At 52.6% G+C, this 27,309-nt stretch overlaps 1 protein-coding gene across 2 annotated transcripts; it reads right to left on the bottom strand.

The window, feature by feature from the left end:
* Positions 1–105: 105 nt before the first annotated feature.
* Positions 106–27,303, bottom strand: PSKH1 (protein serine kinase H1). Of its 2 annotated transcripts, none has more exons than XM_027619222.2 (3): positions 27,132–27,303; positions 15,605–16,631; positions 106–2,439 (listed from the first exon to the last, which is right to left on the bottom strand). In XM_027619222.2, exons 2-3 carry the CDS (start codon positions 16,559–16,561, stop codon positions 2,122–2,124), a joined length of 1,275 nt encoding a protein of 424 aa, XP_027475023.1. In that variant the 5' UTR covers positions 16,562–16,631; positions 27,132–27,303; the 3' UTR covers positions 106–2,121. The 2 variants fall into 2 exon arrangements, with proteins under 2 accessions (XP_027475023.1, XP_027475024.1); XM_027619223.1 differs by lacking the exon at positions 27,132–27,303 and adding an exon at positions 26,473–27,108.
* Positions 27,304–27,309: the final 6 nt, after the last annotated feature.

The raw sequence follows: 27,309 nt of genomic DNA on the forward strand, positions 1-27,309 counted from the left end.
GCGGATGTTGAGTCAGATCTTCCTAGAGTAGCCATGCCCAGGCCAGGCCCCCCCCATCTCTCCTCTTCCTAGGTAACCCCCTGGTCCACAGCAAGTAGCCTGGGCTCTCAGAATGGATGGGCAGTCTTCCCTGGGGAGGGCAGCCTCTTTATTGAATACAGAGGATACATTTACAACCGGAGTACACAAAATAAATAACTGCACATTCTCCAGCCACGGTCCATGGCATAAAGGCCCAGGTGGGCCTATCAAAGGCCCAATCTCCAAATGCCCTCTGTCTTACCCTTAGGACCAGGCCTACCTTGGACAAGAGAGGAAATAAATCCCCAGGGCTTCAGGCCCCCGAGGCACTTGGGGAAATGGGGGGAATTCTGAGGCCACAGGACTTGGGCTCTCTGCTGCCTTGTGCCAGGAGCACTGGGGATGGGAGGAGATGTATAAGGCACAACTGGCTTGGCCCAGAGTGGTCTCTTTGGCTTTGTTTCTCACTGGAGGTGGCACATGCAGAAAGAGGAGGGCCTGACCCAAGGCTACCCACTGGGAGCAACAGTGAGGGCCAATCCCTCCCTGCTGGCAGAGGCCCTGCAGTCTAGCTAAGGCTAAAGCCGGGCCCCAGCTCCTTCCTACCCACTGAAAGCAGCTGTGGAGGAAGGGGACTTGGGTTCCAGCCTGGTTTGGGGTGGGGAGTGCAGGGGAGGCACCATGACTGACATCGGGATGGTCTGGCTCAGGCCTCTGAGAAAGCAGCCACCCAATCCCACCCACCTCCTGCAGGGGCCCCCTCCAGCCTGAGATGCAGCAGAGCCCAAGCTGGAAGGGTAATGCTGTGAAAGGAAGCAGGGCCAGGCTGGACCAGGCAAGGCCAGCTGTGAGAAGACCAGGGCCCCAGGCACTCAGGGTTCAGAGGCAGGTCACACAGTACGGCTAAGTTCCAACTGGAGCTGCGCAGCAGCTCAGCAGAAGGGGAGGGCTGAGCAGCCTGGGGACCTTTCCTCACTACAGCAGCTCCTTCCCACTTTCTCTAGAGGATGAAGGATGAGCGCAGTGGTCAGTCCTAGGCTGCCCATACTCATGTCAGACACTAGATGGCGCCTTCATGCAGCTTCGACGAGGGTACAGCAGAGCCTGAAGGGAGGAGGCAATGGGCAGTACCAAGGGTGGAACCAGAGCTGACACTAGAATCTTGATGGGGCGCTCCCTGGGAAGCCCCTGGCCCCTGCCTTGGCCCCGGTGCCCCCACTCCCCAGGTAGCAGCAGTGGGGCTCCCTTTAATCCCCCACAGTTGGGAAGGAGGCACCCAGGGAATAGAATGGGCATCCAAGTGGCGGGGGGGCGGCGGGGGGAGTGTATAGCGGGCTCTGCAAAGAAGGCACTGAAAGCAGTGGGCTGGTGGGCAGGAGGTCTCTCATTGGCAGAGAGAGGTTGGAGCCTGGAGCAAGCCTGCTACCAACATGGCCACATAGTCCAGAAGGGCCAAGGACCATGCCATGGCCCTACCATCAGAGGTTCTAGCCAGTCCTGGGGCCAGGAGGGGTCCCTGGAGGCACCACGAAGGAAGGCAGATCTTGGGTGGGAGGTGGGAGACTGTCTGGATTTAGCCAGGGGCTGAGAGTCCAGCTAAGGCACAAGCTTTGTGCCTCCCTGGGCCTCTCACTGGGGCACAGATCAGGATACAGTGGAATATGGGGGGCCAGAGAAGGTTCAGTGAAGAGGGTTTCAGAAGTAACTGTCCCAAAGAGTCCTGGGACCACAGGACACCCTCTGCCTGGCACTACATGCCTCTTTGGTCTTGGGGAAGAGCCAAGGGGTAAGGGAGCCTGAAGGCCATGTCCTACCCCTTCCCCAACTTCTAGCAGAGCAGTTGCCCACCAAAAAGAGCACTGGTGCCAGGCCAGGCTCCCAGTTCAGAGCGCTCACAGACCCCTAGGCTCCCTCCACTCTCACACCAGGCTCAGGCCCAGGATGAGGATGGGGGCTGCTGAAGGGACAGGGAAGAGGCAGGGGCCATTCACCTGCCACTGGCCATACAGGCTCCTCTCCAGAGAGGGCATGGGGCCCCAGGGGCCCAGCAACGCGCGGCCAAGCTGGGACCTCGGCCCGTCCGCACCGCAGCCCCGCGGCTCAGCCATTGTACTGCTGCTGGTAGCGCAGGTTGAGCTCCCGCAGTTCCCGCTCCCGCACTCGGCGCGACTTGTTGGAGCGTGTAGAGCGGCTGGAACGCGTGGACTGGGCTGATTTGGTGCTCTGGCAGCGTGAGGAAGCACGTTTGAGGAGGTTCTGGGAGATGGAGCGGTGCAGATTCTTCATGGATGAAGAGGCTGCCATGCTCACCACCCATGGGTGCCTCAGGGCCTGCAGCGCAGTCATGCGGGCGCCGGGGTCCACTGTCAGCAGGCGGTCAATGAAGTCCTTGGCCAGATTGGACACACTGGGCCAGGGCTAGAGGCCAAGGACAAGCATTAGAGCGAGAGCACTCAACCCTGCTCTCCCCATCCTGACGAAGCCACCAGCACGGCATTGAGAACCGTCCAGCATTCCCACACTCTCCCCCTGGAGAAAGGCCCTGCCCGGCTCCTCCCGAGTGCAGCATTCTGGGCCTCCCCCTCCCACCCAACACTGGCCCACGCCACCAAGGAGCGGCTGTTCTGAGTAAGGAGTCCACACGGCAAATAGGAGAAGGACCTGCTCCCCTCCCCAAGCAGCAAACTGCTAAGTGCCCTGGACTCAAAGCCTGGCTCCGGAAGGTGGCCCTTATCAAGACCCCCCAGCTACCGCAGGATCACTATAACTCAGAGGGGTATAAAGAGAATGACCCAAACTTTCCACCATATCCTGAGCCAGACTTAAGGTCCCGACCCAGGATGGCCATACCAGGCCACTTAGCAGGGAACTTCCTAGTCTTTAAAGAGAGGACCCATCCTCCGTCCGACCGACAAAGTGGAGATGGATGACGACTGCATTCCCCTCATCAGCCTCCGCCTCTTGGCCATGGGGAGAAAAGGAAATAATTCAAGGCAACTAGATTTCTCTATCTGCTGAGAGGGCAGGGGGGCTCTTGGGGTACAGGCGGGACCAGGTGACCTTCCTTCCAGTCCTCATGACCTCTTGGAACCACACGGGGTGGTTTGGTGGCGGGGGGGAGGCTGGCAGTGGTCTGCACCAGCCTCATTTTGGTACCTTCTGTCTTCAGGGAGACACTGCACCAAGCCTGCTCTGCTACACGACCCCATGGCTGCCTCATCTCAGCCACATGCCAAGTAGCTGTCTGTCCCAGGGCCTCAGTCTGGACAGCTTGTACAGACATTCACCTGGTTGAGCCCTTAGGTTCTCAGGGTAAAGGACACTTACTCAGGCTTTCTCTTAGCCCCCAGAGCTAACCAATTATTCCAGTGATTGCAAGTTGATTGTTCGTTCCCATTAGACCATGCTAAGCTGAATGAGCCCCCGTGCCTGGTGCCAGGCATACAGAGGCCCTCGAGCCCCTCTGCTGGAGGAGGGCAGACACAGTGCCGTTCTGAGTCCCTGTCTTCTGGGGGCACTGTGGCATGTGCTCGGATATTCCCAAAGGGTGGGCAGCTAGGACCTTTGTTGAGCCTGCTGCAGAAGGTTTGGCTGGGATGTCACAGGCACCATCACCCTCCTTCCTGCCAAATGAGATCTGCCTGTTCCACCTAAAGATGCCCTTCGCCTTGGGGGACCCCTGAACTCACACTCCAGGGGGACTCAGGAGTATCTCAGAGCCCGCATTTGGGGCAGCTGCACACCCCTTCAGCAGATACATTTCACACTGACTACCGCTACCCCCAGTTCAGCTTTTTTTTTTTTTTAAGATTTTATTCATTTATTTGACAGAGAGAGAGAGAGAGACCGAGCACAAGCAGGGGGAGCAGCAGCGGCAGAGAAAGAGGCAGGCTCTCCCCTGAGCAGAGAGCCCGATGTGGGGCTTGATCCCAGGACCCTGGGATCATGACCTGAGCTGAAGGCAGACGCTCAACTGACTAAGCCACCCAGATGCCCCCCCAACCAGTTCAGCTTCCCTGACCTCCAATTCTTCCCCAATGCCCTTCCCCACTTATATACAGGGGGTGGAAGGAGCACCAAGGAGAACACTCTTCTGGAGTCCTGAAGAAGGGGTGGGGCTACTTGCGGATGCTACCCTAACCTGCTTTTTGGAAGGCAAATATCAACTTCCACTAAACTGACCTGGTAGAAAATGTCAGACCACCCTCCCAAACAGCCACCTGACAGGGTCCTCGTCACCAATGGGCCTGCCCCCAGTGACTCCTGGGGAGATAATGGTCCTCAGGAGGAGGGCAGTCAGGGCCTCGGGACACGTAGCCAGGGAAGCCATGAATACCTTGCTGAGAGCAGTGAGGGGGCACAGAGGGGCAGACGGCTCCATACACAGCCTGGTCCAAGTTTCCCTGCAGGCCTGCACAGCCCGGGGCTCCGGTACTGAGGCTGACATACAGCATGACTGGACTAGACAGTTGCCACAGCGGGTTTTGGCTCAGAGTTCAAGAAAGCCTCATGGCTTGCTGCTGCCACCTGAACACGAGAGGCCAGCCCATCTAAACAACAGACACTCACTGTAGCCCCTGTCACTCACTTAAAAGAGATGGAAAGAGGCGGGCATAATGGGGCAGATGGACAGAGCAAAACCTAAAAGCTGAGCAGGCTGGGTCATGGGAATACCTGCGCTGCCCCACGAGCTCTTCTGGGTCTCCAAGAAAAAGCGAAATCACTGGGAAACACAGTGCAGCTCAGTCCGGCCTCTTGGTGGGCCAGCCCAAAGACAGAACGGGCAGCCCAGGCGAGCCAAACAGAGCTGGCACATGGGTTCTGCCCCTGCCGCTTGCTCCAGCCAAGACAGAAGAGGGGCAACTCCTCTGCAGATGACAGAATAAACAATGGAGAAGCTGGACTCACAAGCCAGGAACCTAAACATGGATGGATCAGAGGCACCCCGACTTCACATCCACACCCAGTCAAACGAAGGCCCCCTGCAGCTCCAGACTAGTCCAGTGCGGTCTTCGGTGGGCCTCTCACCAGACCTATCCTGGGAGCTTAAGCACTTCCATCTCCAGAGTGGCACAGGCTCACACCAGGCATCGACCCCTGCTGCTCACTGAGCGGCCAGCCTCTTAGTGACAAAGTGAGTCAGAATGATCTGTGCCTCCTGCTCCCCAAGACGTCTGCCTCTCCAATTACTGTGTACATGCAGCTGTGTGTAGAATGCTGACGAACTCATTTGTCTGAGGGCCAGCCCTGCGCTCTCCTCATCTTTGAAGAGCTGTGGACAGCTGGGCCAGGTGGTATCCCCAAGCCAATGTGACTTGAGCCATCCTGACCTGAGAATCAGGCCGTGCCAATGGCACCAAGCCTAACCCCCACACACTGAGGAACTAGCAGCAGGAAGGCAGGCAAGCCAAACACAGGAAAGTGGTCCTCAACCCAGCCCACTGACAGCAAGACAGGGGCTCAGAATGCTCATCAGAACGGTGGTCCCATGGGAGCCCTGCCAAGTCCTCCAACAGCACTCAGCACGGAAATACAAGGCTTTCCACACTCACCCAGGGCCATGCTTCTGGCCAAGTCCAATTTGGTACCTCCTTAGAAAGTATTCAACACCCACAGACCAACCCAACATGCTTGAGCCTCTGGAGCCCCATGAGTATGTCTGTCAGCCTATGACTGACTGGCTGGGTAGCATTCTGGGCATGAGAAAAAGAATAATGATAAAGAGTCATGCCTTTCAGTTTCCATAGCTCTAGCTTCTGGCTCTGGGTAAAGAACAGAACTCTCACCTCAGTAAACTTGGAGCCAAGTCAGTGATACATGTGAGACTCAGGTGGCTGACAGAAGGGACAGGCTCCAGGTACCACCTGACCAGTCTCCCAGAGGCTTCTACCTGTTTCCAGGCTGACACGGAGCACAGGGCATGGAAGGGAATGTTAAATGTCTGTCTGCCTTGCCTCCAGACTCAGGTTTCCCTCTGCTGTGGGATCACAGGGCAACTTCAATGCCCAGGGTGAGAGCCTACACCCTCCTTTCCATGAGCCTCTTCCGAGCTGTGTGGATGAAGGACTGGGCCCCATCCTGAGGGGACAAGGAGAGGCTGTGGGAGGAGGGACATCACTTCCACCCTCTTCCTGACCATCAAGCTGGCTCTCATTTTCCCTAGGCTGTAGCCCCCAGAATACTTATTATCCTTTGTAGTTAGGGTACTTTTTTTTTTTAACTAAGCTCTAGGCCCAGTGTGGGGCCCAACATGGGGCTTGAACTCATGACACTGAGATCAAGAGTTTTGTGTTCTACTGACTGAGCCAGCCAGGCGCCCCTAGGGTACCTACTCTGGATGTTATAACAGCAGAGAAGAAGCCGAAAGGGGGTAGGGAACTCTCCCAGAGCACTTCCTTACCAACTTCACCCTCCTCATTCCCAGGCACTCCTCAGCAGCAGAATCCAACCCTCCCTTCAAAGTGAGGCACCAAATCAGAAAGGGCTTTCCACTCTGGCTCAGAGGATGCATTTCCCTACTTCCCGGCCCCCTTTACTTGCTCTAGCTCTAATGTTACAAGGGCCTGGAAAGAATACTGCCCGAGTCTCTACCAGAAGTCTTGCCTTGAGCCCAGGGGCAAAGGGAACAAAGGATGGAGCCAGATCTCTGGCCTAGGCTGCTGAGAGAGGAGGAAGCTGCTTCTTTCCAGTAGCAAACCCAGCTCACAGGACTTGCCCTAGACTCCCTCTGGCAGGCAGGCCTGGCCACTCTCAAGTGAGGAGAGAGAAAGGCCCGGTTTTTCTTCTGGATGACATCTAGGTGACAAACTAAAGCATCAGGCTGCAAGCCCAGAGACTTGCATTCTAGGTCTATCTTCTCTGTGAAACCTTAGAGAAGACAAGCCTCCTCACTTTTATTTTACTTTTTTTTAAAGATTTTATTTATTTGACAGAGAGAGCATAAGCAGAGGGAGAGAGAGGGAGAAGCAGGCTCCCAGCTGAGCAAGGAGCCTGATGTGGGACTTGATCCCAGGACCCTGGGATCATGACCCGGGCCGAAGGCAGCCGCTTAACCGACTGAGCCTCCCAGGTGTCCCAAGCCTCCTCACTTTTATTTTTTTTTTAAGATTTTTTTACTTATTTATTTGAGAGAATGAGATAGAGCATGAGAGAGGGCAGGGTCAGAGGGAGAAGCAGACTCCCCGCTGAGCGGGGAGCCCGATGTGGGACTCGATCCCGGGACTCCAGGATCATGACCTGAGCCGAAAGCAGTCGCTTAACCAACTGAGCCACCCAGGCGCCTGCCTCCTCACTTTTAATATGAAGGAGCCAAATACAATGGATTCTAAGCATCTTCCAGTTGCTAAAGTCCTTGATTCTAAGAAGATGGTTTCCCTAGCTTTCTTCCTCACTTGGCTGCACACAAGGAACAAAAGCATAGCATCTAACATTTAAGTGGCCTGGACCTCTTGACCTCTATGGGTTCTTTTCTAGCCCATGAAGACTCTGGGGAAGGTTCTCTGGCAGAGAAGTTAGCCCTACCAAAGAGCTGCTAGGGGAAGGAAGGGAGGAAAGTAGACTGGGCTTTGCTTCCATGACTCAGTCTTCCCTCAGCTTTGTCTCAAGATGTATTTTCAGACCCAGCATTCCCACCCTCAAGGGCCTCCTTCCTATACTTAACGTGGGCCTGAATGAGAGCAGAGCAAAGAGCATGCTTCTGGGAAATGGAGCTTGGGGTTTACTTAGGAGAGCCGAACTGTCAGTATGGTAAGAACAGCACACTCTGATGTGGCCCACGAGGCAAAGGGTTTTAAAAAATTCAGCAGAGCTGGACACCATGTGGTAGTGGAGCCAGCAACCCTCTCCTCTGGTCAAGACACTCACCAACCTGGGCACCTGGGTGGCTCAGTTGGTTAAGCAACTACCTCCGGCTCAGGTCATGATCCTGGAGTCTCGGGATCGAGTCCCACATTGGGCTCCCTGCTCAGCGGGGAGTCTGCTCCTCCCTCTGTGACCCTCTTCCCTCTCGTGCTCTCTATCTCTCATTCTCTCTCTCTCAAATAAATAAACAAAATCTTAAAAAAAAAAAAAAAAAGACACTCACCATCCTGGTGTCTGGGCTTTCAGACCAGACAGAATCCATCACCCTGGCAGGGGATGGGTAGGGGCTGAGCAGCAGGAAAGAGGACCTAAGGGGAGAGAGCCTGAGGGGAGAAAAAGAAGGAAGATAATAGAGTTTTTAAAAGAGGCAGAGAAGGAAGATAAAAATAAAACAAGAAAAGGCGTGACAACTTAAAGGTTAGTAAAGCTGTGTTCTGAAACTTGAGATGAGTAATAAAATGAACTCCTGCGCCCCCACCTGTCCCTGCCCAGAGTCCACAAAGTGAAGGACAGGGACAGGAGGGAGACAGGTCACAACTCAAGAGTCAGGAAGGATGCTGTGTGCTCGCTTTGGAATCAGGGGGATGTTGGCAACGATGTCTTGGAGCAGCCCTGGGTGGTTCTGGATTTCAGAGCCTGCTGCGGAGTGGTCTCTTTTATCTCTACTCACAGATTCCGCTGAGGCCAAGCTAGCTCTTAAAAAAAAAAAAAAAAAAACCCAAAACCCAAAAACTTTCTCCCATTCTAACTTCTGAGACAGTCTGGAGCCCTGGTGGCTATTATTAGCACATCATCCCCACGGACGCCTGTGTCCCTGAGCCCTGGCTACACAGGACTGGGTGCAGGGCAGCTACTGGGTCAACATGGGATAGCAGGATGAGCGAAGAGATGAAGCAGACTTCTGCAACAAGCCAGCCAGGCCACACTGGAGCAAAGCTCAGGTGTGGGCACCACACCTGCACCGGGAGACAGACAGGCCAGGCAGGCATGCTCAAGAAGGGGGACCGTGTGCAGTGGGAGAACTGCCTGAGGAAGGAGAGTCTGGAGAGGCAGGGCCGGTGGGGACTGGTCAGATCAGGTCCCCCTTAACCATCCCACCCACCTGCAAGTACGTTTCCACCTCGGTGGGGGCAGGAGGAGAGGAGGGTGGGAGGCCGTCAGCAGATTTAAGGAGGTCAGACCGTGGGAGAGATAACAGCCATGGCAGCTCCCACAGGAACTCGAGAGCCTAGAAGTGACAGGGCGTGTGAGTGGGCAGAGCTACCCAGGGGGAGACAGACAATGAGAAGAGCAGGAGAGGGAGGGGACGGTGAGCACACCAGGCACTGCTGTGAACACAACCCCATGATCCAGCCCTTTGCTGGAGAGGCCTCAGCGGGGCTGGGGGTGGGAGACAGCAGTGATGAAAGAGGCTCTGACCCTGGGTTAATGAGAAGCTGGAGGTGGTCAGGGCAAGGCTTTTTGGTAGGAACGGCTGAGTACGGCCACGTGGGGACATGGGCATCTGTTCCTGCCACCACAGGAGAGTACTGCACTCTGGGGACTGGGTAACCAGGGCAGCAGTGGCAGAGGGAAGCCTAGAAGACAGGGCTCCAGGGAGCTGAGTGGCAGAGCAGAGGTGGCACAGGGCCTCCGGCCCCCACCAGGAGGAAGCCACCCCTGCCCTCCTTCAGTGACCAGTGAGGGTTCACCGCCCATGCCCAGTGGACCAAATCATGCCACCTCCCAGGGACCAGTAAGGGATCTGGCCTGCCATCGTCTGCTCCTACAGTGAAGGACGGAGACTTCTCTGTTGAATACCTACTGGGTACTAGGAGCTTTGGTGAAGTAGGGACGGCCCTTCCAGAGGGATCCCTCCTGAACAAGTATGGGGGCATCTGCTTGTCGTCGTGGGATCCTGGCACCAAGCCAACGCTATCACCCAGCACCTGACGCCCAACAGCCACCGGCAGAGACACAAGGAGGAAGGGCTTAGGGATACCTCACAAGAAAGAATTCTGAATCAATTTAGAATCAATCAGCTTTTGAGACAGACACGGGAATCCATCCACTTACTCTGGGAGCAGAAGGCAGCAAGAGAAGAGGGATGAGCCGATGGTCCGTCACAGCCCCCATCCACACTGGAGGTGGGAACATGAGGCAGTTCAAGGCACCCGGCAGAATCCAAGCACGAGCCCGGAAACATGCCGCCTGCCTCCCCTGCATTCCAGCGCAGCCTGCACGCCATGTCCAGTCTCCAGCTCTCCCACATCCCTGGGGAAGTCCTCCCCAAGGCTCTGAGTCAAGGTCCGATCCAGACTCAGCTGGCTGCTCCCTACCAGGGCACATGAACCAGGCTGCTGGCCACCCCCTCACAGGTGCTGACCCCCTTCACCTAGAAAGCAACAGGACACAGTACATCCTCTGCACCTTCTTTTACCTTCAACATCCCAGGGCAGAATGACAAGTGTGAGGGTCACTTTAATTGGGGAAGGGAACGTCAACTCTGGCTCTGGGCACTCATCCTAAGGCAGGGCTATCAGAACTACAAGATGGTCCAATTCCCAGCCCCTGAGCACTCGTCCCTTGGTGCCAAGTCGATGGGTGGTTAGGCTGCAGCCCAGAGGCCCACCCCTGGAAAGCCACCTCCCACCAACACGATCCCCCAGGTGGTGGCAGACTGGCCCTGCAGGTGGCCTTCCTCTCCCACCAATATTCTGTCCCTTACCTGGCAACACTCACTGTCCTGAGCAAGACACCGTGAGAACCTGTGTCCAAGCCCACCCGTTCCCAGCGCAGTGGCCCACGCCTGCCCACAGCTCAGAGACTGCCCCAGGAGAGGGCAATGATTAAAGGCTGCTAAAGGCGGTGGCAGGCAGCAAAGCTGCTGATGGCACCGCTCTGCCACCAATCCCACAAGAGCCTCTTCATCCGTCCTGCTTCTGGGAATAGAACTCTTGACAAAAGCAGTGACATTGGGCCGACAACGTCACATTTCATGGGCAGTTAATCACAGAATCTCCAAGTCAGTGGAACTATGACAGGCCTCTAGTACAGGTCTTACAGATGATGACTCACCTTTGGTGTCACTCCTTCAGAAAAAGCTGGTCCAGCCCTCCTGGAATCTCTCATGACAAGAAGCTCCCTCACTCAAGGTGTCTTCAGACTGCTCTCCCACTCACACAGGCCTTCCTCACATCTGACCCACAAGCGTCTCCCCATCACTTCCAACACGACCCTGGCTTGGCCCTCTCCACTCCGGCACCTCTGGTCACCAGGGAAAATGAAGATTTCTCTTCTCAGAATCGTCTGTCACAGCCTTTTCCTTCCCAGCACTCCCTCCTCTTCCAAGATTCCAAAGCTGCTCCTAAGCAGGTCTGGCCAGCAGACCACTAACCACCTCTCCAGCAGGCTCGCCACTTCTTCCTGGAGCCCAGCCCCCAAAAGAGAACACTCCCAGCCAGCAGGGCCATGCCCGTCTCCCTGCCAGCCAGTCACTTCCGCGTCCTTTCCCAGGGCATCACCAACAACCACGGGTGCTTCCCTCAGGAGAAGCCAGGAGAAAGTACTGGGAACATATGCATTGATACACAAGCTGTCCTCAAGGACCTTACAGGCCTGAGAGGAGAGATGTCCACAGACAGCAGCCCAAGAAAGTGCTGAAGCAAAGACTCCAGCAACATGCTAAGGCATGTATGTCAGGGAACACAGACTGTGGGGATGGAGAGGCAAGAATTCTGACACCAAGATGGCCTAGATTCAAACCCCAAGGCCTGTCACACTCTAGCTGTGAAACCATGGACAGGTTACTTAACCTCACGAGCCTCAGTTTCCTCATCTGTAAAATGGGGGCGTTACACCCACCTGGCGGCACTGTTGTGGAGATTAAACATGTTGGATATAGAACCCTTAGCCCTGTGTCTGGTACTACACATCACCACTATTCCTAATGGAAGCCATTTTTGAATTGAACCTTTCAGAGCTGGCCAAATTTCTAAGGCTGACACTGGGAGAAGAGTGAAAAGCCTAAGCAATAGCTTAGTATGGGGAGTGAATGGAGCGAACATCTCAGGCCTATGGTGTACAGGAAATGGGGCAGGGAGCAGGGCCGGGCTATGGGCTGGAGCATCTAGAGTCAGGATTGTGGGGCTGGAGTACTAGGAGTACTTCCCTCCACCACTGGGCCCCACCTAGGGATGTCAAGGCAGGAGCCTACACACCCTCTGGACCAGAGGGCAGTCTCTTCCCGTGAGTCCTCTCTCACTTTGCGCTTAGAAGCTGATACTTCTGCAGAGCTGTAGCACGACTCTGTCCCCATACCTCTCCCTAAACAACATGTGCAGCCCACTCTCAGGAATCTCTGCTCTGCCTCAAACACCCCCAGGATGCCAGGTTCCTCCACCCCCAACTCCAACAGCGACCCCCTTCCCCCGTCAGTCTTCGTCCTGTGAGTCTTCCACAACAGGTTCTGCTGCGTTCCCCCTTCACTATCAAGACCCCAGAGGGCTCGCTCCACCTTAGCTTCACCTTACACCTTACGTTTCCAATCCCCAAAGAGCTTCTGGCACTACAGAGCGAACAACAAACACCAACAGCAAACACCAGGCCTGGCCCAGCCTCATCAACCTGGGCTCCATTACTGCCCATCTTCTGAGGACAGTCAGCAATGTCCCTTTCTCTGAGCTTCCTCCTTCTCAAGGCCCACCTCCTGTAGAAAGCCCTCTATTCAAGTCCACAGAAACCACTGAGCCTGACAGGGAACTAAACAGACATAGGCCTCAGGAAACAAGCCCATTGGATGGGGCCTGGTATACATAAGGCACCACTATAAGCGCATCAGGGGGGCAGGAAAAGTGCCCCTAGAAAGGCACTAACTGCTATGGGACTTACTGTTAGGTGAGGAATGCACACCTCCAAACCTTCCTGAGCTCAAAGTGCGTGGTCCTTCATTTGCAGAAGAAGTCAGATCAAAATGTCCCCCTTTAATATGACACGCTCTCAGACAGGTTTTCTGGCAGGGCGTTCTCACTTGGATGGCCTTCAGAAGGGCAAATGACCATCACCCAGTAGAAGACAGATGGGACAGATGGCTGGATTGAGGGCGGGGGCAGGGCCCAGCCCTAAGAAGGGAGACCAGCCCAGCCACCTGACCTGAGCCCCACAGCTCATGTTCCAGACTGCCCAGACCCAGGGGCTACAGGTGAGGCCTGCACTGGCAGGTGCTGCCAATAAGGGTTTGTTCTATGGCCATTTCCTACTCCTAGTCCTCTCTCCACAGGCAATCTCAAGCTTCACGGGGGATGGAGAACAAGGCTTCGTGTCTCTGCATCTTCCCCAGGTGCATTTATGGGTAAGCAATGGTCGGTGGAACAGAAAGACAGATGCTTGGTCACCACCTCAGAGAGCATGATCTAATGATGAGGCCTCCTCACCCAAGAAATACCCCAGACAAATCCCACCCAAACCATAGCTCTCTGCAGATGGTGATAGAACCTGTTGTTGGAGTCAGCCACGCTCTTGGTAAAGGACAGATGCCAACAGGCCTGGCCAGCAATTTGACTCTGGAACTGGGAACTCATGCTTTCAGCTTCAGATAAATGGGGAGGGGGGCAAGGCTGGGCAGTGGCCCCCATAACACTGGGAGCCTCAGACTGTGTTTCCAGCAGAGCAGGAAGCAGAGTCTCAGGATCCAGTCTAGTGGCTACGGTAGGAGCAGGAAGCCCGAGCCTATTCCTCACCTTATTCGTTTGTCATTCTCCAAGCCACAGATAATCAATAGCCGGTTAGCAAGACCGCAAGCTCCAATTAGATAAACTGATCCACAATTGCCAGAATCAGGAACTCTTGGGCAAACCCACGGACTTTCAGAAAGAGTCTTTCCTCTGTTAGCATCTCTTGGGAAACCTCCCTCTCTACTGTAACTGAGCTCACTACTCCCTCTGCCAGCCAGGCCCCAACAGCCTGGCACCACACAGAGCTCCCAGCACACAGCAGGTCAGGCGGGGCCTTGGCACAACACTGCCTCTGGGAGGTGGAGGCTGGGTCTTCTGACCTGTGACGAAAGCTGGCCCAGAGTGTGAGGGGGGTGCCCTCTGTGACTACGCCATCATAGCCTGGGCTTCCCAGCCAGTCAGCATTTGTTTTGTTGAATCCATTTGGAGCGCAGAAGACAAGAGAAACTTTAGGGGAGAGCTAGACAAAGTCCCAGTTTCTCCTTGGCCTGTGGCCAGCACAGAGCTGGCCTAACGATGAAGGCTTCCCTTCCTTCCTAATACCACTCTAACACGTGACCTGGAGATCCCCCTAAGGAATGCCAGCCCCCGTCCTCACAGGAAGTCCTTGACTGACCCCACAACCACGTCTGGAAGCTAATAAGGAGTTTGACGGAGCACAGGGCCTCAAGCACTGAGCACTGAAGACAAAGAGGCAAGAGGCTTTGGGGATGACTCCTGCAGGAAATGCTGCTCTGGGCCAGCTGGCTGGAGCCAGAGAAGGCCCAGTCCAAAATCCCTGGAAGGAAAGCTGGGTTTCAGAAGGGGACTGGTTCCTCCCCGCCATGTAGGTTGTTCAGGCAGGTCCAAGCCTGAGGGGAACACTGTGGGGCACACTCTGCAGGGGGCACTTGGGGAGGGGCCCTCGCTGCCCCAGCAGAATCCTGCTGTCCCGCAAAGCTTACTTCACCTCCCAGTTAAGCCGTCACACATTCTGTTATTCACCAGCCTCCCAAGCCCACCATTATGCTCACAGCACCTGCCGTTACCTACGGTCAGCCTCATCTCCCCGCCCATTCAGCATCCTGCCTGAGGACCAACCAGGTCTTTCTCTTTGTGCATCTTCCTTCAGCTCCCGGCAGTGCTGAAACCTAACAGATTTTTTCAGGTTTCAGGACAATCAGTGGATCCAAAGACACAAACTGGTGGCCTGCTGGTTGGATCTGGCCTGCAGGTAAGTATTTGTTGGCACAAATGGAATTCCAACATCTTAAGATCAAATTTTCTGGCTTCTCTTAAAAGAAGTGGAATGTGTGAGTGCAGAGAATCCTCCGGGCTGTGTGGCAAAACTGGGCAGAGATGAGCAGCAGCGGATCCTTCTGACGGGACACGGTCACTCTAGCTTGTCCCAGTCCCCGTGGAACTGCTACTGCGGCCACCCTGGCCCATGTGCTCCAGCCCACCTCTGAGCTCACCTGCAGCTGCGGGGGCCCCATGCATGCGGACAGCTCCCCGGGTGCCAGTGCCCACATCGCCCTGCTTCTTTGCCTGAAGACTTTCTCCAGCACCGGCTGACATCAGGACAGCCTGGAAGTGCCAGGGATTTAACGCCCCTCCCCCCAAAGAAATTCTCAACTCTTACAGGAGTCAGTGGATTAAAATCCACCCACCTTCTTGTCCCTCAGTGGTACAGTTCTGAGGCATGTGCCACGTGATTATTCACAGGGTCCCCAGTGGGAGTTCCAGTGGCCCAGAGTGGCAGTTCACTCCTTCATAGGCCCTTTATTGGCTTCCTCCCTTTCTGCCTCACTTTCCTACCCTTCACCTGTGCTTACTGGACTCCTATCCCAATTACATCTGCTCCCAAGTCTCGGCACACTTTTGGGGAAACCCAAACTAAGAGACCCTATTAGTCTCACTTCATCATTTTTTACATTACCTGCCTGACCCCATGAACATGGCCCTCAGAGCACATCCCCCCGATCAAGTGCTGCCGGGGGCCTCTCACCATCCCTGGGGCAGGGCACACTCACCTCCCCCGAGTAACTGTACTTGCCCCTGAGGATTTGCCGGTACAGCCTGGTGCGGTTGTCGTCCTCAAAGGGCATGGTGCCACTGAGCAGGATGTAGGCAATGACACCGAGTGCCCACATGTCAACTGAATTGGTGTAGGGCTTGCGGACCAGGACCTCAGGTGCAATGTACTCGGGTGTGCCACAAGTGGTCTTCATCAGGCAGTCGTCACCCTTCTTGCGGGCACTGGCTAGGCCAAAGTCAGTGATGATGATCTTGGAGTCAGTGCCGGGGTGGTAGTAGAGCAGATTCTCAGGCTTGAGGTCTCGGTGTGTGATGCCCAGTGCGTGCAGATATCGGACACCGTCCAGCACCATCTGCAGCACCCGCGTGGCATCACGTTCAGTGAAAGAACCCTTGGCGATGATGCGGTCAAAGAGCTCTCCACCGGTGGCCAGCTCCATCACCATGTACACACGCTCCTGTGTCTCAAACACCTCCACCAGCTGGATGATGTTGGCGTGACGCACCCGGCGCAGCACACGCAGCTCTGACTCACATACCTCCCGCCCTTCCCGGTACTTGGTCTCAATCATCTTGATGGCATAGGGCTGTCGGGTTGCCCGGTGCTCCACACGGACCACTCGGCTGAAGCTGCCTCGGCCAATGAGGGCTTTGATGTCGTACTTGGCCGTCACACGTGGGTCAAACTTAGCCCTGTACTTAGCCACCCTGGCCCTGCGTGGCTGTTCTGAGGGAGGTTCTGGGTGGCTACTAAGGGGGGCACCAGGGCAGGGGTTTGCACCCTGACTGGCTGCTGGGAACGCGGCTTTGAGAGCACCAACACTGTCCACCTCTGTGATGAAGTGCTTGTATACATCCTTCTTAGTGCCGCTGAAGGGCTCCACCTTCTTGACGAGATCCAGCTGGACGTCCTTTGGCGGCTCCGGAAGGACCTTGCTTGTCCCACAGCCCATCACGGACACGGGGGCATCCTCTCTAGCGAGGCTGGCAGGACCTGCTCTGCAGGCAGTGCCCCGTCTACACCTACGCACACAGAAGAAAGGGCAAGTCAGCACGGCCACGGACACCTCTGAAAGGATACCAGCCAGCCTCCTCAACACCCCGCCCCCCGCACCTTGCCTCACAATAAATGTAGCCTGAAGACCTGACTCTAAGATGGTTCCATAGAGGGGAGGATGGCGTCGGCCCCTGAGTGCTCGATGAAGGGTCCAGATGAAAGGCTGGGTCTGAGCTCCCTGGTCTTTTTTTGTTTTTGTAAGACTTTATTCATTTATTTGTCAGAGAGAGAGAGAGAGAGAGAGCAAGTACACAAGCAGCGGGAGTGGGAGAGGGAGAAGCAGGCTTCCCGCCGAGCAGGGAGCCTGATGCGGGGCTCGATCCCAGGACCCTGGGATCATGACCTGAGCCAAAGGCAGACATCACCCAGGCATCCCTGAGCTCCATGGTCTTGACTTACATCTCCCTGGATCTGCTTCTCATGCTGCTTTCCAACCCCAAGTGAGGGGCAGGAACATGCACCAGGCTCAGCTGTCACTGCCCCCACCTTCCTCCCTACTCTGCCTGGGTCCCTTATCCTAGTAGAAGTTCAGTGTTTTTTTAAATGTTAAAATCATTCCTCTTATTACTCTGACTCATCTCTTCTGACACGGGGGTGTAGAATGTTGGAGGCCTGCTCACCAACACTATCACCCACCAGAAAGCCTCTTCTCCAAGGTGCCCCTCATGGATATCTTTCCTGGCCCTCCAGGCCTCCCACGCCTGCTGCCAACACTACCATCCCCGCCCTGCTCTCTGCCCTGACCTCACTCTTTCCTGGACAGTTCCCGTTACTTTGCTAATGCACCATCTTCATCTGGCAGTTTATTTTTATTTTATTTTATTTATTTATTTGACAGAGAGAGACAGCTAAAGCAGGAACCCAAGCAGGGGTAGGGGAGAGGGAGAAGCGGGCCTCCTGCCAAGCAGGGAGCCCAATGTGAAGCTCGATCCCAGGACCCTGGGATCATAACCTGAGCCGAAGGCAGATGCTTAATGACTGAGCCACCCAGGCACCCCTCATCTGGCAGTTTAACACCCTGTTCCAGGGCCTTCTACTTCCCAGTTCACCACACGGATGGCCTAAATGCCACACAATCCCAGATCAGGCTGCAATCAACCCCAGTAAACTTAGGACTACAAACCTTAGCACACTGCTACCAGATAGCCACCAAACTAGCCTGGGAGTCGTTCAAGAGACAAAGGGGACCTTGAGCTCCGAAAGGACACTAACAGTTTCATCTTGATGTGACTCAGCCTGTGCATCAGGTACTCTGCTTCCTTGGGATAAGGATCCAAGAGCTTCTCCATTTGCTTCCCAGAGATGTTCCAACCATTAAAACCCTATAGCTGCTGCGGCCTTCATAAGGTGAAGTGCCGAAGTACTGCTTTCCAGAAGTCACTTCTACCCTGGCTGTCCTTCTCTAAGTCTTTCTGAGAGGCCCACTGGTGAAAGGAGAGAGCTGAGAATTTTCTATTGATTATGACATACAGAATTAGGGGTAAAATTATCAATTCAGATCAAACATTTATTAAACATTGTAAAGGGAAAAAAACAGTTTTCCTTCCTAAGGAGATAAAGTTCTTCCATACTGTGTATTTCTTCACTCTATGTCTCTCCTTTACCTTCACAGAGAACATTTCATTTTTTTTTTAAGATTTTATTTTTTTAAAGTAATCTCTATACCCAACGGAGGGCTCAAACTCACAACCCCAAGATCAAGAGTCACACGCTCCACAGACTGAAGCCAGCCAGGTGCCCCTAGAACACTTCACTTCTGACACCTCTGGTCACATGTGTGGTGAGTCCTCACATCAAGCAATTCTATAATGCCAGCCAATGTCCTACAATTTAACTCAGTTCTGACACTGTCTACCCAAGGATCTCGTCAGATACCACAGGTTAAGGGCTCAGTCCCCTAAGACTGCTCCCTCGCTCATGCACACTTCAGCACAGGTCACAAGCCTGGGTTATCATCTGTGCTTCTGACCAACTGGCCACAGATCGGGGTCCCAAAAGCCCCCTCCTTGAGTTCAATTAATTTGCCAGAGAGACTCCCAGAACTCAGGAAAACACTTATATTTACCAGTTTATTAAAAGATATAGGTGAACATCCAGATGGAAGAGACGCACAGGGAGGGCCAGGCATATGGGAAGGGGCGTGGAGCTCCCATGCCCTCTCTGGGTGCCCCACTCTCCCAGCACTTTCATGTGTTCACCAACCCAGATGCTCCCCGAACACCCTACTGTTGGGATTTTATGGAGACTTCATCACACAGGCATGATCGATCATTAACTCCATTTTCGACCCTGATCCCTCCTCAACAGAATAGGAGTCAGGGCTGAAAATTCCAAGCTTCTAATCACGGCTTGAGTCTTTCTGGTGACCAGTTCCCATCTAGAAGTCACCTTATTAGAACAAAAGACACTCCTATCACCCAAGAAATTACAAGGGTTTCAGGAGTCTGTATCAGGAACTGGGGTCAAAGGCCAAATATCAGAACAAGAGATGCTCCTGGTGTTCTTAGCACTTAGGACATTACAAGGGTTTCAGGAACCCTGTGCCAGGAACTGGGGGCAGAGATCCATATATATTTTAGTTTATCTCACAAAATATCTACTAGGTGCTAGGGATAGGGGAATGAATAAGACATGGTCCAATGTAAATTATACTTTAACACACACACAGACACATAAATAAAACACGGTCACCAAAGTCACAGTGTAAATTAAGAAAAAAAGCAAAAAAACAGATCATTTCAATATAGCATGGTGTTAGGCTTGAGAAACAACAGATACATGTAAAATGACACAGGGGTTAGGGAAAGCTTCCTGGAGGTGACCCCCACACTGAATTTAAAGTAAGAATGAGTCAGGTGAGGAAAGGTGGGAATGGTGTTTCAGGCAGAGAGCAAAACACACTCAAATATTCAGAGGCCCACGGTGATACCCTAGGCCTGGGAACATCCCAGGCAGTCTGGTGGTATGAAGACAGGACTGGGGGCAGGGTGGGTTGAAGTTCTGGAAGTAGCAGGAACCGGGTTGTAGAGAACAGCACAAGTTAGGGTGAGGAATGAGGACCTTCCAGGGAGGTGACTGGAGCTACCAAAGGGTTGACAAAGAGGCAATCAATCTGTACTTAGAAAGAAGTGTGAGGCAGAACTGGAGGAAGGTCAAAGTAGGTTAAAAGGGCCGGTGAGCAGGGTGGTGGCCCAGACAGCAGGGTGGAATGGAGAGATGTCAGCAGGAAAACAGACAAGGACTGAAAGCAAGACATAAAGAATGAAAGGAAGGAGAGAGGGCGGCACTCTAGTCCCTTGCTTGGGCTCCTGGGCAGAAGGGTCAGCCGTGTAGCAGGAGGGACAGATTCGGGAAGCAAAGTGGAAAGAGATCAGTTTTGGGTGTGTTACAGCACACGTGCAACATCCAGATGACATTAAAGTCGAATCTGACATTTGAAAAGAGTCAGTAACAGAGATTCCATGGCTGACCAAGGGTGGTGCTTGGGGCCAAGGGGGCAACATCTAAAACCCACACCCCAGCCACTGGAGAAGCCAGCAAATGATCCCATCAAAGGCAGCAGAGGGAGACCCAGGCAGGTTTTGCGGTGGCAACTTGGGAGGTCACAGAGAACCCATAGAGTCCACCAGATTCCAGCGAGTCGAGGGCCTGATTCTAAGGTAGTGATACTGACCAACGTGGCTAACTCTTTCAAGGAACAAGCTCATCACTGAAACATACCCGAGACCTTGAATAGATAAAAAGGAGGAATCCGGAGACCACAGATTAAGGGCTCAGATTTTAATGAGTATGTCAGTATGACTCTCAACAGAATAAGGTATCTTTCCTCACATGAGGAGGAATGATTCCTCCACCAACACAAGGCTCTTCCATATTTGCTGCAGTTCTCACCCAAATGCCCAGCTGATCCCACACAGTAGCTTAGGAAATTGTGTTTAAACAAAGGCATTTAGAAACAAGGTTCCTTTCCACAGAGGCTACAGATTAGAACTGTGAACTAGAGGGGCACCTGGGTGGCTCAGATGGTTAAGCATCTGCCTTCGGCTCAGGTCATGATCCCAGGGTCCTGGGATGGAGTCCCACATCCGGCTCCCTGCTAGGCAGGGAGCCTGCTTCTCCCTCTGCCTCTGCCTCTCTCTCTCTCTCTCTCTCTCTCTGACTCTCATGAATAAATAAATAAAACATTTAAAAACATATTAAAATAAAAAAAATTAACCTTATTTAAAAAAAGAACTGTGAACTGGATTCTGCAGACTCATCTCTTCTTTTGGGGAAAAACAAGACTCTCAATCCTGTATAGGGCTGCAGCTCAGGAAAATGACAGTTCCTGGGCCAGGATGCCTGAGGCAGAACACAGGCTCCTGATCCCCAAGCCCACTGGTGAGCAACGTCTACCACCATCCAGAGAGAAGACAAACGGCACAGGTGACCCAGCACAGCCACTCAGATGTCTTCTCCCTGGTGAGGCGGCATCACCTAGGATCCAAAAAATAAATAATTGTTTCTAGGCATGTGCACTGGGTCTTTTTGTTTAAATGTGCACATCCAGCTTGGTCCTGATGAGAAAAACTAAGGTTTACAAAAGAAAAGGTCTGACTTCTCACTTTAAACAAACAAAGCCTGCACAGGGATCTCAAATCAGCAGTAAGAGAGCCAAGGATCATCTCTCTCTGACCTTCCTACCTCCTCCCTGGGACACAGTTTCTCCCACATTTGTTCCAATTAGAAACTCTTCCGGGATAAGCTGATGCTGGTACTCCATCTTCCCAACTTCAGAGGAAGAGTGGAGGAGAGAGGCTGCTAGCTCTGGGAAGGGGCAGCAGCTGACAGCCCCCCGGTTGCTCCAGCCCCACAGCTGCTCCACACGTCAATCACATCTGTTAAATCCCTGTTGCTCAGAGGTCAGGTGAAAAGGCAGACACGGGAACAGGGAAGGAGTCTGACAAAACTTCTGGGAACAAGAACATTTTCCTGCCCCCCACCCCACTCTCCTCTGTATGCCCCTAGCACAGTGACCAGGGTGTGAGAAAAGACTCAGGAGGTCACACTATGCCAGCTATCACAAGGCACCATTCCCTTTCACGACACCCATCCTAACACATCTTGCAGAAAGAACAGAAGAGGGGCGCCTGGGTGGCTCAGTCGGTTAAGCGGCTGCCTTCGGCTCAGGTCATGATCCCAGGGTTCTGGGATCGAGTCCCACATCGGGCTTCTTGCTCAGCAGAGAGCCTGCTTCTCCCTCTCCCTCTGCCTGCCTGCCACTCCCCCGCTTGTGCTCTCTCTATCTCCCTCTCTCTGTGTCAAATAAACAAATAAAATCTTTAAAAAAAAAGAAAGAACTGAAGAACTCTCTGGAGTTGGGCTCCACACCCTCAACTCCCAGCCTGATCCCAAGCACTCCTCGAGGAGTGCAGGCATGTTAGACAGAGCATGGTAGTGGGCATGAGCATCAGCACTGCTGTCCTCACTGCAGAATGACAGGCGAAGAAAAGTAGAAACTTGTCTACAGCCACCTTAGACAGTGACGGCCAAGCATGGACCCAAATCTCCCAGTCCTCCATTCAGAGCTCCTTCCATCACAAGGAAGACTCCAGAAATGCCTGGGGCTCAGCAGAGCTCTGCCTCATCGGATCAAGGCCTCTATCCTTCCTCCTAACACTCAGCTGATGAATCAACAAACCTTTACTGAGGGCCTTTTCTGAAGGGACTGTATTATGAAACCTCCATTCCAAGTGCAGTCGGGGTCACGCTGCTCACTGCTGTACTCTAGATTGCCTTAGAACACGAGAGTTCTCAGCCCCTTAAAGAAAGAGGCCACTTCTCAGGTTTCTAGGACTCTCTGGCACCCAGCAAAGTGCCAAGTTCAGAGTGGGCATTCATGTTTGTTAACAATGAATGAAAGGTGTTCTGGCTCTTGGATTTCTATTTGCTGCAAGGCAACAGTCTCAGAACCTCAAAATGTTCAAGTGGCAAGAAGAGCCCAGACTGGTAACTAAACCAGAACCGTGCTCTTTCGGTGCCTGTGTAAATGTCCTCGGTAACAAAGGAAGCTAGAGCTCTCAGGTCTGTTTGTCGTACAGATTGTTATTTGAACTCCAAGGCAAGTTAGTCCACAAGCTTCCAGACTTGACCACATGGAAGAAAGAGGGCAGGGGCTTAGGATGGGTTCTGAAACAATTTTCTGGCCACATAAATCAAGTCTGTGGCTGTGTCCCAGGCAGAGGCCCATAGGCACCCCGCCCTCTCCAGTAACGTCCCCTAAGACTGTTCTCCACAGAAAAGCTTCGCAACCTTTCACCTACAAAGATCTCTATAACATGCTCCCGTTTTGAAAGACTATCAAAATGAAGTAGGCAGTAATCTCCAGTAATCCCAGAAATAAGTAACTGCTAAATAACACTTCTAACCATCATGAGGCAAGCAGAAACACCAGGCAAAAGAGTTTGTCTCTTTAGGGGCGCCTGGGTGGTTCAGTCGGTTAAGCGTCTGCCTTCGGCTCAGGTCATGATCTCAGGGTCCTGGGATCAAGCCCCACATCAGGCTCCCTGCTCCGTGGGAAGCCTGCTTCTCCCTCTCCCACTCCTCCTGCTTGTGTTCCCTCTCTCGCTGTGTCTCTCTCTGTCAAATAAATAAGTAAATCTTAAAAAAAAAAAAAAAGAGTTTGTCTCTTTAGATGAAAACTCCCGAACAAGGATCTCAGCAACCTTAGGGGGAGCTATGTGAGTCTGCTTTCTGAAGCAAGGAAACGGACACTGCATCTAGCAATTCCATTTTCAGAAACAATTCTATAAAACCATTTCCACAAATATGCAAAGATATATTTGCACAAGCAAGTTCATGGCAATGTTCTTTATAATAATGAAAAAAAATGGAATTACCCAAATATCCATCAGTAAGGGAATAATTACATAAATTAAGATCCATTCATATAATGGAACACTCTGAAGCTGTTGAAATGAATGAGGTAAATCCATATATACTGTCAAAGAAAGAAAGATACCGGTCAATTTTATTGAATGGCTTCGTGCCAGAACCCATATCCATGATGTAATAAGTAGTTTAAAATAGTATCTGAAGCATATGTCCAATGAGAGGTTTAAAAAAAGATACAGACATATATGTGGGAAAAATATCCTGGAAAGGGAAAAGACAAACTGTTGACAGTGACTGCCTCTAGGGTGTGTAAATGTGATGGGAAAGGTAGAAGAAAGGAAGGAAGGAAGGAAGGAAGGAAGGAAGGAAGGAAGGAAGGAAGGAAGGAAGACTTTCACTTTTCACTATACATATTCCTGTGCTGCTATTTTTTTAAATCATCACCACATATTAATTTTTAAAGTTAACAAAAATATATATTGCAGAAACATAGAGACTATCATACGAATTTTTTAAAGTGCCAAAATACATACCAAATTATTAGTGTTTGTGTCTGAAGACACTGTGCATCATTCACTCCTATAATGTTTTAGCTTTTAATATTATTTTGTAATAAAAATTGTTATGACTTCTTGGAATACAGTAACTCAGGACACGACTTCTCAAGGACCCCAGCTAGGTACCAAGCTTTACATGGTAATAATTGGTGGGCAGAGAATCTGGCCTTAGGGCTGAGAGAAGCAGAAAAGTTCAAAAGTTTGCTGTGGCCTCATTTTATCATGACCCCAGCTCCATCTAAGACATCCCACCCACTGGCCAGCCCATCTTCAGAAATACAGACTCTGGCAATGTATCTGGGGTTCTCCTTCCAAAATCCCAAGGTTCAACCCACAAATATTTACTGAGCTCCTGCTCTGGGCCAGGAACTCAGCCAGGGGCTGTGACAGACAAAAAGAAGGCTGCCATAATCTCTGCTCTCAAGGAACTTATACACATATGGTTCCACACCAAGAGTCTCTCTTACGATGCCCTGTGAGGCCACTTCAAGACTGGCAGTCTGGAAGGGGACCCTCTGAGATAATTTTCTCCCACAAAATGAAAACACTACATTTTTCTACTTTAGCATCATATCAGACACCACGGCAACAGAAGGCTGTCCCAAGAATTAGCTCAGTGATGACCTAGCCAACACAAATCCACTTAATAATCACTGAGTAAGATTCTTGGAAGGAAAAGGAGTTCAAATAAATAATTCTCTCTCTAGTTCTCAAAAAGCAGAATTGCTTCCGTTCCTCCAGGGCTGTACTTCTCAGATTTTTCTCTCTGCACCCTGGGGTTGAGGGGGACAGCTGTTCTGGGCTATCTGGAAGCTTAAGGCTTCAGTACTTTGGCACACCTATAGCTCATTCATATCACACAGTCGGGAAGCTCTGAAGAGGATAAAATTGCCCATAACACACCCTAACACTTATAAGGTAAGACAGAAGGCCAAACCAAAGTCTCACTCATTTAACTATGAACTGTGACTGACAAAGATCCCCAGTATCTAGTTCAGATTCCATGGACAGTAGGATCTGCAGGGGTATTCCATTCCAGGTGAGGTGCAACTCTAGCTCAGGGTCAGAGGCAAACAGGTTTCCTGAGAGCTGCACTTTAGCTCATTTATACAACTTAACAAGCAAAGGAACTGCAACTAGAAGGGGACAAAGTGCTTATGCAGCAAACCCACCCTCTAGGGAATCAGCATTCCAAATCTCTTCTAGAGGAATGACCAAGTGCAACTGCCCTGAGGAGAAGCACAGTTTTGTCAGAGCTTTCCTTGATATGCAGAAATTACCTCAAGCAAGTCATATAAGGCAGCTTCCTACATGAGGCTCAGTCTGGAGAGCAAACAGGCTTCCTGAGATCTCCTTTTGACAATGGACACACTCTGGGAAAAACAGTCATTAGTACTAACAGTGGCTTCCATTTCCCGAGTTCCAACTGTGTTAAGCATCTTGTGTGCACTCTCACTCCTCTGTGCAACCACACACAGTAGGCATGATTATTGCTATTTTGGAAGGAGCAAAATCGGGCTCAAAGGACCTCAAGACCTCACAAACAAGAACTGAATCCAAGTCTTTCTGACTCCAAAGCCCATACTACTAACCTGCAAATCACAGTGCCTTCCCAAGTATGGGCAATGAGACTACATGGCACAGTTAGCCCTTCCCACTGGACAAAGAAGACACAACAGATTCCTAGTGCCATGACAAAGATGTTCAACCAGGGAGCAGAGTAAAGTCACCTGAGGTGTTTTTTTCAAAACAGATTCCTACTAGATTCCAGATCTGCTGAATCCAAATATCAGAGAGTGAGATTCTTGAATTTGTATCTTGAAAAACTACCCCAAGAGATTTGAGACCACCAAAGTTGACAAGGCTGCACCACCTACCACATGAATATATGTGCATGTGCAAACAGGAGATACCCATTTGCTGTCCTCATGTCAGATCCTGGCCCCTGATAGGGACTCAATAATACAGTGAATCTGTTCCTAGTCTTAAACCAGCAACCTATCCCAGTCCATTCAGCTCCTACTTTAGCCAGGCACAGAGCCAGACACTCAGATGCAGACAGGAGACCCAGACCCACCATCGAGTGACACAACATGATATACTCAACAGTAGTCATATGAATAAAAGTACAGAGGAGCCAATGGTTACATGTGAAGCAAGGTAGGCTTTTCCCTTGGAAAAGGAAATGAAATCTAAGGTGGATTTTAAAGCACAGATGTAAATTTTCCATTCTGGTGATTGAGGGTGGGGCTAAAGAAGAGTATTACAAAATGCGTATCTAAAGTACAAGGGTATTAAAACACCGAGCACAGCGAGCTCACGTGCCCTAACAGAGGGCAGAAGTGCCCAGGTGTTGACTTCCGGATTAGGCCTCTACCAGATTATGAAGAGCGCTGAACGCCTTGCTATGAAGCTTGGACTTCATCCTGTAGGCACCAGGGATCCAGTTTCAGGCAGTGAAGGACTTATTCAAATTTTCAGGTGGGAATTATCACTTCAGCAGCTTCGTGGCGGGGGAGTGAGCGTGGGGAGCTGGGCTTCCTCCTATAAGCTGAAGGATGATGGCTTGCGGAGCAAGCAACGCAGCTACGCTCAAGCCTGCTTTTTTTCCCAGCCCGAACACGAAAGCGACCAGCTGCCCCGACAACTGCTATAGCGTTCAGTCGCAAAGGAGGGGTGTGAAGCAGGTGCCGGACACGAGAAGGCAGTCAGGATAACCTGCTTAGTTCACCCTGACCGACGCCGGCTGGTGAACAGCAGGCAGGGAAGCTGACCATGTCCACCAGGCCCACGCGGCCCCAGAGATTGGCTACCCAGCACAGCAGGTTTTGAGGCCCATCCAGCCTCGAACACCAGGGATCCCTAGCAGCCATCTCCGGGCCTGCTCCCCAGTCCCGTAGGCCCCGGCACACCCGGCTCCGGCCGAGGGCTCCAGACTGGGCAGGAATAGGCCCAGGGCGCCAGGAAGCGACCGTGGTCGCAGGGCGTCAGCCCCTCCCGCCCGTCGGGCCGTCGCCCTGGGCCGGGCCGCCTCACCTCACGCGGACGGCGGGGTCTTCGGCGTCTCGGCGGCTGTGCCGACCCTCTCCGGACCGCGGACAGGGTCGCCGCCGCCGCCACCGCCGCCACCGCCACCGCCGCCGCCGCCGCCGCCGCCATCCTCAGGCGTCAGCGTGGTGACGTCATCACAGCGCGCACTTTATGCCAAAACAAA

Source organism: Zalophus californianus, chromosome 17 (assembly GCF_009762305.2).
Source record: "Zalophus californianus isolate mZalCal1 chromosome 17, mZalCal1.pri.v2, whole genome shotgun sequence".
NCBI classification, from domain to species: Eukaryota; Metazoa; Chordata; class Mammalia; order Carnivora; family Otariidae; genus Zalophus; species Zalophus californianus.

Coding starts and splice junctions, on each gene's coding strand:
- PSKH1 (XM_027619222.2), bottom strand. CDS start 16,561: ATGGGCTGTGGGACAAGCAAGGTCCTTCCGGAGCCGCCAAAGGACGTC. Junction 2,440..15,604: donor AGTACAGTTACTCGGGGGAG/GTGAGTGTGCCC, acceptor CTTGGCCTCTAG/CCCTGGCCCAGTGTGTCCAA.